Source organism: Moschus berezovskii, chromosome 22 (genome assembly GCF_049115385.1).
Source record: "Moschus berezovskii isolate FMDL1 chromosome 22, NW_MosBer_1.0, whole genome shotgun sequence".
Lineage (NCBI taxonomy): Eukaryota > Metazoa > Chordata > Mammalia > Artiodactyla > Moschidae > Moschus > Moschus berezovskii.
Genome location: NC_142481.1, coordinates 38,084,704 through 38,093,655, shown reverse-complemented (window position 1 = coordinate 38,093,655; position 8,952 = coordinate 38,084,704). Strand labels below are relative to the sequence as shown.

The following is an 8,952-nucleotide window of genomic DNA, read 5'->3' as shown; positions in this document are numbered from 1 at the left end:
AGCCACAAGGGAACCTGGAAATGTAAATGACCATGAACTGGCCCAAGTAGAGACCTTGTGAGAAGCCCTGGAGGATGCTGGTGACGCAGCAGAGAAAATAAGCCAAGGGGTCCATAGGCTTCTCCCTTTGAAGACAGATCCATGATGAAGGTCACCAAGGGGACAAGATGGGCCTCAGTTCCAGGCAAGGGCTTGGGGCTGTTTGGCTCCTGTCCCCATTCTCACTTAATTTACAAACAACCACTGGGGTAAGTCGGTGGGACTCTGAAAACATCTCCCCCATTTCCAGATGGGTAAACTGAGACCCAGAGACATCCAGTGACATGGCCAAGACCACACAGCCAGCAGACCCCAGGGAGCATAGGCCTCCAAGAGGTCCAGCTCAAGGGGGATTTCACATCTCTTGAGACTCAGGGAGAGGTGAGCGTGGGGGTCCCCTTTGAGTGACTCCTGGCCACAGAGAATTTCCTCCTCTTTGAAGGAAGCGGGAGTTCTTCTTTCATAATGTGAATGTCAGAGCCTCTGGCCTCACGGGTGACTAAGAGTGTCTGAGGCTTGTGGGTGTAGCAAGCGCTTAAATACCAGACCTCCCTGTCCTTTGGTGATTGTAGACACCTGAGCTGGGACACAGGTCAAAACGATGGCCAGCCTGCAGACCCCTCTCCTGGCTGCCCTCATCCTCCTGGCTATGATACTTCAAGCAACAGAGGCAGGTGAGATTGGGAAGAGGCAGGGCTCTCTGCAGAAGTCAAGGTCAGACACTAGGGTAGATTCCCCACGTGGTGGAGAGAGTACTGAACTAAGAGCCGAAGATGCCAGTCTGTTGGCTGTTTGGGCTAGTCCCATTGTTTCTACCAGACCTGAGTCTTTACATCCGTTAAATGAGCAGTGCTGAAGGTTTGGAGTCTAGGATCTGCTTCAGCTGGGTTAGGGGTGGTGGTGGGCATGGCCCAGGGTCCCCCTAGAGAATTCAAGGATAGGGTCTTGGGGTGTGGAGGAGTCCCTGAAGAAGGACAGCCTGGGTGGGGAAAGGTAGGAGCAGGGGTAAGGGCTCTTCCCTTGGAAGACTGGTCCTGCCCTCTCACTACCCCATTTTTGCTCCGAAACTTCCCCTCAACACTGGGCTGTTGATTTCTCTTTCCATCTCAAGGTCTGCTCTTCTGCCCTGTGTTGGATAGGGGAATGAGGACTGGGCTGGGAGTCAGGAACAATGTTTGCTCATTTACTGGGGTTCCTGAGCACTTTTCCCTGCATTAAAGGCCCCAGAGAGTAGGTACTATTATACCCCCTGGATCTGAGGAGGAAATTAGGTCTCAGAGATGTTATGTAACTCAGGGTAAAGTGAGACTCGAACCGGGGCTTGGGTGACTCGATTCTGTCTGAGCCCTTGGCTTGACATTCTCCTGGGTTGTGCTGTGTGGTCTGGGCAAATCTGCCTCCTTCTCTGGACCCCAGTCTCACCATTTGCTCCAGGAAGGGGATTAAAGTAGATGTGAGCTGAAGGGAAATTCTCCAAAGACCTGGAGAGTTCTTCAAAGTGCACATCTGATTCAGCCAGGCTGGGACGAGGCACTGAGCTTTTCTGACAAGCTCCTAAGTGATACCAATGAGAGTCCATGGACCTCACCTCGAATAGCAAAGGTCTAAGGCTCCTTCCTGTTCAGAGTCTCTGGGTCCCGTCTAGAGCTTCAGCATTGTTCTGTTTGGTTGGGTTTTGGTGGATTTTTCATTCTTGGCCACACTAGGCATTGTTTTTTTTTGTTGTTTGTTTTCTTTTTTTTTTTCCTTTGGGCGGTGCTATACCACTTAGAGAGCCTTAGTTCCCCAACCAGGGATTGAACCCGTGCCCCCTACAGGGGAAGCACAGAGTCCCAACCCCTGGACCACCGGGAAAGTCCCCTTAGGGCATTGCTAATGCTCAGTCAGTCTGACTCCTTCTCCCTTGAGTTGGCTGATGCAGAATGTAGACTCTGGGTGCTTAGTGGCTTCTTAGAGATCCAAGAGTGGGGTCTTTGAGGGCCCAGAATCCTTTGGACCCCAACCTTCCGCAAGAGAACAGAAAAGCTGAGTCAGATGAGAGCCAAGGGAGACCAGCCTGTGATGCCTCTGAACACCCCTCTCCCCCAGGCCCCTATGGTGCCAACGTGGAGGACAGCATCTGTTGCCGGGACTACATCCGTTACCCTCTGCCCCTGCGTTTGGTGAAATATTACTACTGGACTTCAAATTCCTGCCGAAGGCCTGGCGTGGTGTGAGTAGGGAGCTGGGGAGGCAAGGCCTTAGAGAGCCTGATGGGTGTTGCCTGGGAGGATCCAGGTGCGCTTGAGTGGGCTCCACCTGGGGCTGGAGGAATGCAGCTGGACACCCAGATGTCAGGGGGAGCCCCTGGCTGGACTAGATGGCTCAGCTGAGGCTTGGGTGTACCAAGAAAAAAAACCATGTGTTCATTCGACAGATCTTATCAGGCACTTCCTTTGTGCCAGGCAGCACGTGCCTGGTTCTGAGATCACGGAGGGTGCGTCCGCGGGCATGGTGAGGTTGGTAGTGTAGAGCTGCTGTAGAGTGTAGGGTTCAGGGGGCAGGCAGTAGGCTGAGTCAGCCAAGTTGTTTCTGTCAGAAGCATCTTGGATCCCCAGTGCCCTGAGATTTAGTTATTTGAGGCAGTCCATTCTTATTTTTCTTCTTTTTGTTTATTGGGGTATAGCCCAATAACAGTGTTGTGATGATTTCGGATGAACAGCAAAGGGACCTGTAAAGAGATATACATACACATATATCCATTCTCCGCCAAACTCCCCTCCCATCCAGGCTGCCGCATAACACTGGGCAGTTCCATGTGCTGTATGTAATAGGCCATTGTTGCTCATCCACTTTAAATATAGCAGTGCTTACATGTCCATCCCAAACTCCCTAACTGTACCTCCCCCCGCCATCCTTTCGCCCACTTGGGAACCATAAGTTTGTTGTCTAAGTCTGTGAGTCTCTTTCTGTTTTGTAAGTAAGCTCATTTGTATCATTTCTTTTTCGATTCCACATTTAAGGGACGTCCTATATTTCTCCTTCTCTCTGCCTCCATCCGTGTTGCTGCAAATGGCATTATTTCATTCCGTTTCAATGAGGCAACCCATGCTTGCCAGGAGAATATTAAGAACTGACCCTGAGTGCTTCCTCTGGGCAGGCACTGTTCTGAGCATGACTGTTTCATTCTCATTATGATCCTGCAAGGAGGTGCTATTATTTCCATTTCACATATGGAGAAACAGGCTCAGGATGGGGTGAGGAGAAATGACTTGCTCAAGGTTGCCCAGGCTGGAACCGGGACTCCTGGGTCCTTGTTCTCCTTTGCTGCTTTCTCTCAGCTTCTTTGGTTCCTTTTCCTCGGCCTGGAGTCTGCTGGGGGTGGGGTGTTTGAACCTGGGGATTCACGACCCGCTTTGGGTCTCTGTCATCTTCCCATCTTCATCCTTCTCATTCATCTTCCACCCCTCAAAGGGGTAAAATGCAAGAAGACTGAAGCAGGAAGCCCTGCCAGGGTTCTGGTCACTTCAATACTGGGCCTCAGTTTTCCCATCAGGATAATGGGAATGATCACCTTCATTTATTTTTATCAAATGTGTAGAGAGTACTTGTTAAGTGCCAGTTACTGTTATAAACACTTTATAAATATTAATAAATATAAGTCCTTCAGACAACTCAGTGTAGTAGGTACTGTGAAATCTTTTTACAGGCGAATAAATGGACACAGTGAGTTGTGGGGCCTTTTTGAGCGTCGCAGGACATAATAGTTAGTGGGAGGTGTAATACTCAGTTTCTGGCGTATAACAGATGCTCAGTGAGAAGCGGTTGCTGTTGTTTAGTCGCTCAGTTTCTTAGTTGCTCTTTTGTGACCCCATGGATTGTAGCCCACCAGGCTCCTCTGTCCATGGGATTTTCCAGGCAAGAACACTGGAGTGGGTTGCCCTTTCCTTCTCCAGGGGATCTTCCCGACCAAGGGATTGAACCTGAGTCTCCTGCCTTGACACATGGATTCTTTACCACTGAGCCACCAGGGACACATGTGATGATTGGATCTTGAGCCGGAAGGGATTCTAGAAGGAATGTGATTTGATGAATGGGAAGATCAAAGCTCAGAGAGGGTCCGAGCCTTGTCCCATGCCACAGAGCAGCCAGGGCAGGCTGTCCACAGCCAAGATCAGTCCTGCTTTGCTGCCTTTGTTCTTTCTGTTCATTGGTCATCTGTGTGTATGTGTGTGCACACGTGTGCAGATCAGGGGTGCTTGTTGCAGCTCCAGCAAAAGTGGAAGCCCGAGCCCACAACTGCCACGTGGTCTTGGGCTATTGCTCCCCACTCCTCTCTGGGCTCAGGTCTCTCGGGGGCGGGCCCGGATGGGGACGTTCCCTGAAGGCCCTGCCCCAGAGCGTCCAGTTTACAGCAAGCATGATGAGTCAGGTCTTACCAGCTCTGGCCCTTGGGCAGGTTCCTTTACCTCATTGGGCCTCACTTTCCTCACTGTGAAGCAGATAGAATACTGGAGGCTCACAGGGTCATTGAAGGATTTATGAAGAAAATCAGTGTTAAAAGTTCAGGCCAACACATATCAAGTGAACCTTAAAATGCATTTCAATATACATTCAGTTCAGTTCAGTTCAGTTCAGTCACTCAGTCGTGTCCGAATTTCCGCGACTCCATGAATCACAGCACGCCAGGCCTCCCTGTCCATCACCAACTCCCAGAGTTCACTCAAACTCATGTCCACATAGTCGGTGATGCCATCCAGCCATCTCATTCTCTGTCGCCCTTGTACTGCAAGGAGATCCAACCAGTCTATTCTAAAGGAGATCAATATACATTAGGTGCATCCAAATACTGTTTGATTCTACTTCTGTGAGGTACCTAAGAACAGTCGAATTCATAGTCAGAAAGTACATTGGTAGATGACAGGAGCCAGAGAGTGGGAAGGATGGGTGGGGAGTCAGTGTTCAATAGGGACAGAGTTTCAGTTTAGGAAGGTGAAAAATTCAGGAGATGGATGATGGTAAGAGTTGCACAATAATGTGAATGTACTTAGTACCACTGAACTGTCCAGTTAAATATGGTTAAAATAGTATGTTTTATATTATGTGACTTTTATTAGTTCAGTTCAGTTTAGTCACTCAGTCATGTCCGACTCTTTGTGACCCCATGGAGTGCCACGCCAGGCCTCCCTGTCCATCACCAACTCCCAGAGTTCACTCAAATTCATGTCCATTGAGTCGGTGATGCCATCCAACCATCTCATCCTCTGTCGTCCCCGTCTCCTCCTGCCCTCAGTCTTTCCCAGCATCAGGGTCTTTTCAAATGAGTCAGCTCTTCGCGTCAGGTGGCCAAAGTATTGGAGTTTCAGCTTCAACATCAGTCCCTCCAATGAACACCCAGGACTGATCTCCTTTAGGAGGGACCGGTTGGATCTTCTTGCTGTTCAAGGGACTCTCAAGAGTCTTCTCCAACACCACAGTTCAAAAGCATCAATTCTTTGGCCCTCAGCTTTCTTTATCATCCAGCTCTCACATCCATACATGACCACTGGAAAAACCACAGCTTTGACTAGACGAACCTTTGTTGGCAAAGTAATGTCTCTGCTTTTTAATATGCTATCTAGGTTGGTCATAACTTTCCTTCCAAGGAGTAAGCATCTTTTAATTTCATGGCTGCAATCATCATTTGCAGTGATTTTGGAGCCCAGAAAAATAAAGTCAGCCACTATTTCCACTGTTTCTCCATCAATTTGCCATGAAGTGATGGGACCGGATGCCATGATCTTAGTTTTCTGAATGTTGAGCTTTAAGCCAACTTTTTCACTCTCTTCTTTTCACTTTCAGCAAGAGGCTCTTTAGTTCTTCTTCACTTTCTGCCTTAAGGGTGGTGTCATTTGCATATCTGAGATTATTGATATTCCTCCTGGCAATCTTGAATCCACCTTGTGCTTCTTCCAGCCCGGAGTTTCTCATGGTGTAATCTGCATATAGGTTAAATAAGCAGGGTGACAATATACAGCCTTGACGCATTCCTTTTCCTATTTGGAACCAGTCTGTTGTCCCATGTCCAGTTCTAACTGTTGCTTTCTGACCTGCATACAGGTTTCTCAAGAGGCAGGTCAGGTGGTCTGGTATTCCCATCTCTTTCAGAATTTTCCACAGTTTGTGGCGATCTACACAGTCAAAGGCTTTGGCATAGTCAATAAAACAGAAATAGATGTTTTTCTGGAACTCTCTTGCTTTTTCGATGGTCCAGCGGATGTTGGCAATTTGATCGCTGGTTCTTCTGCCTTTTAAAAAAAAGTTAAAAAAAGACCTTCGGGCCAGCTCCTGGCACAATTATATAGCATCTACTGTCTGCTGTGCACTGTCCTGAGCACTCCAGTTTATATATTAATTCATCATATCATCAGTTTCCCAGGAAGTTGGACCACAACTATCATGCCCATTTTACAAATGTGAAAACAGAAGCTCAGAGAAGTTAAGGGACTTGCTAACAAGTGGCAGAGCTAGAACTTTAATCCAGATAAGCTGGTTCCAAAGTTCATGCTCTTGGCCACCCCCCAATACTCTCTCCCAAGACAGTGTCAGCAGTGATTATGAGCCTCTTGGGCATTCTATTTCCTGGCCTGTCCTGGCACTTGGGTCTGGGGCTGAAGGTATGGGAAGTCCTTGATATTTATTTCCCCCTGTCCTTCTTAAGACATGTGAGTCACCTGCATTTATGAGTCACTTGCTGTATGCAAACAGTCTGCAGTGCACCACGGCATCCTTGCTGCATGCTAATGAGGCTTCCTTCTCCCCCTGGTGTTTCTGCCTTCCAGCTTGCTGACCATGAAGGACCGAGAGATCTGTGCTGACCCCAAACAGCACTGGGTGAAGAAGATTCTCCAGAAGCTGAGCCAATGAGGCAGGCCCTGCTCTGATGACCGTGGCCTTGGTTCCTCCAGGAAGGCTCACGGATCCCGACCTCCCTTCTGTTTCAGTGGCTTCCTGACACGAGCCTGTGCCAGTGACTCTCTCAGTGCTGAGAGATCTTAATCCCTGCAGCTGTCACCCTCAGTCAAGCCTCCAGCTGTGACTCTCATCTCCCCTCTTACCTTCCACCCCACCCTCTGCCCCACCAAAGCCAGAGGACCCACCATCCTGGTCAGTTACTCCTCCGCTCCAAACCCTTCCACGGCTCCCCACTGACCTCAGCTGAGGTCAGAGCTCCTGAGGCTGGCCCCACAGTCTCCAGTCCTGCCTCATTTCCCTTCATGCATGTTGGATTCCAGCTTCCTTTCTCCCAACCCATGTCATACCTTTCCACTTCTGTCCTTTTCCTGGGCTGCTCCTGATACCCAGAATGTCTTTCCATTTTCTGCACCTGTCCGACCCCATCTGTCTTCCAGGGCATCATCACTCGACCTAAGCTACCAGTAATTGAGATTCAGTTTTTAAAATTTCCATGGGCCCTCTGCCTCCCTTTAACAACACTGATCTCCATCTGCCCAGAATTCTCAGGACTTGGGAGCTTGTCCTCCAACCCGACAAGCTAGACCAATATCCACACCTGAGTTACTTCGGTCTCCTGGCCTCCAGCACAGAGCACAGGGGATGGTTCAGAATCAGAGCTCAGTAAGAGGCTGCAGACTGAGTCAATAAAAGTAGTTTCTCTCTCCCACCTCCCAAAGGCTCTCATGCATCAATACAGAGACTTAAGGTCATCTAGAGAAGGGTTGGTGGGGTCCATTCAGTTCAGTTCAGTTGCTCAGTCGTGTCCAACTCTTTGCGACCCCATGAATCACAGCATGCCAGGCCTCCCTGTCCATCACCAACTCCCAGAGTTCACTCAAACTCATGTCCATTAGGAAGCCTCAAATTTGCCCAGATTCACCTTTCTTCTGCATTTTACCTGTATATTAGCAGTCTTTAATCTTCTTGCTTCCCTTGGGTTTTTACTGCCCCTCCAACCTCCAACATCCAGGCCTGATCTCTTCAGAGGGACTCTTCAGAGTCCCTCATTTTTTCTTCCTCTTTTCCCAAATAACTAATAATGAAATTCATGCCACAGTGTGAATGACAACACTTGGCTTGATATTATAAGCTCTAGTTATATTTTTATAAGTAAAGAGGGCAAATGCTTCAAAGGCCAAATAAATGACAGGAAAAACTTTTAGGAAATGTGTGGGAGGGGAACAAGGCAGTGATTTCCTGACCCCTGGAGTGAATATGTGGGGTATAGTTAAGGGAAAGAGCCTTGAATGGAGGTTGTTCTCAGGTGGCTGTGGCCAGGCTAATGACTGGGATTTGGGACTTATCTGCACCTCTTTGGGGACAACAGTTTCCCCAGATATCTGTGCTTTTTCCTTTCTGAGGGACCCTGATGCAACATGGCAGGGTGGTTGTCACTGTGTGACCCTGAGGAGAACATTTAACCTCTCTGAGCCTCACCTGAGAATGGGAATACCCATCTTAAGGAGTTTGCTGTTAGGCTCAGGTGGAAGCCACAGAGAATGTGGCTTTGCCAGGCATAAAAGGCAGTGTCTTTCAGGGCTTCTGTCCCCTCCTAGAGCCCAAGGGCATTTGTCCACTACAGGTACTAGAAGTGTTAACCTGCCTGTTGCCCATGTACATGGCCTTCAAATGTTCTGGGATCTCCCTCCACTCCTGTCCTGCTCTTGCCCCTGCTCCTCAAGCCTTCTGGAAAATAAATCCTCTGCAACAGTGTCTGCTTTGTCCCTTGGCATGTGCTGTTCCTGTGAGGTGGGGCAGGAAACCCACGGTCCCCTCTTTCCCGGTGGAGAAGCCCTTGACATTGATACATGATCTGGCTTGCCCAAGGTCACCCTGTGAGAGGGTGGGGAGTCTCAGCCAGACCTCAGGACCTGGGAAGTAGCTGAGCAGGTGCCAGCAGGGAACGCCAGACACGTGTCCACTCTGGGACCACTTGAC

The 8,952-nt window shown here is 49.1% G+C and overlaps 1 protein-coding gene across 1 annotated transcript; it reads left to right on the top strand.

Moving 5' to 3' along the window:
* The first annotated feature begins 626 nt into the window (after positions 1-626).
* Positions 627-8,708, top strand: CCL22 (C-C motif chemokine ligand 22). The gene is made up of 3 exons (XM_055411119.2): positions 627-713; positions 2,128-2,251; positions 6,840-8,708. Exons 1-3 carry the CDS (start codon positions 641-643, stop codon positions 6,922-6,924), a joined length of 282 nt encoding a protein of 93 aa, XP_055267094.1. The 5' UTR covers positions 627-640; the 3' UTR covers positions 6,925-8,708.
* Positions 8,709-8,952: the final 244 nt, after the last annotated feature.

What these genes read in the sequence shown, in the direction of transcription:
- CCL22 (XM_055411119.2), top strand. Translation starts at nt 641, where the DNA reads ATGGCCAGCCTGCAGACCCCTCTCCTGGCTGCCCTCATCCTCCTGGCT. An exon ending in ACTTCAAGCAACAGAGGCAG is followed by an intron (nt 714 to 2,127) that starts GTGAGATTGGGA and finishes CCTCTCCCCCAG; the next exon opens with GCCCCTATGGTGCCAACGTG. An exon ending in TGCCGAAGGCCTGGCGTGGT is followed by an intron (nt 2,252 to 6,839) that starts GTGAGTAGGGAG and finishes TCTGCCTTCCAG; the next exon opens with CTTGCTGACCATGAAGGACC.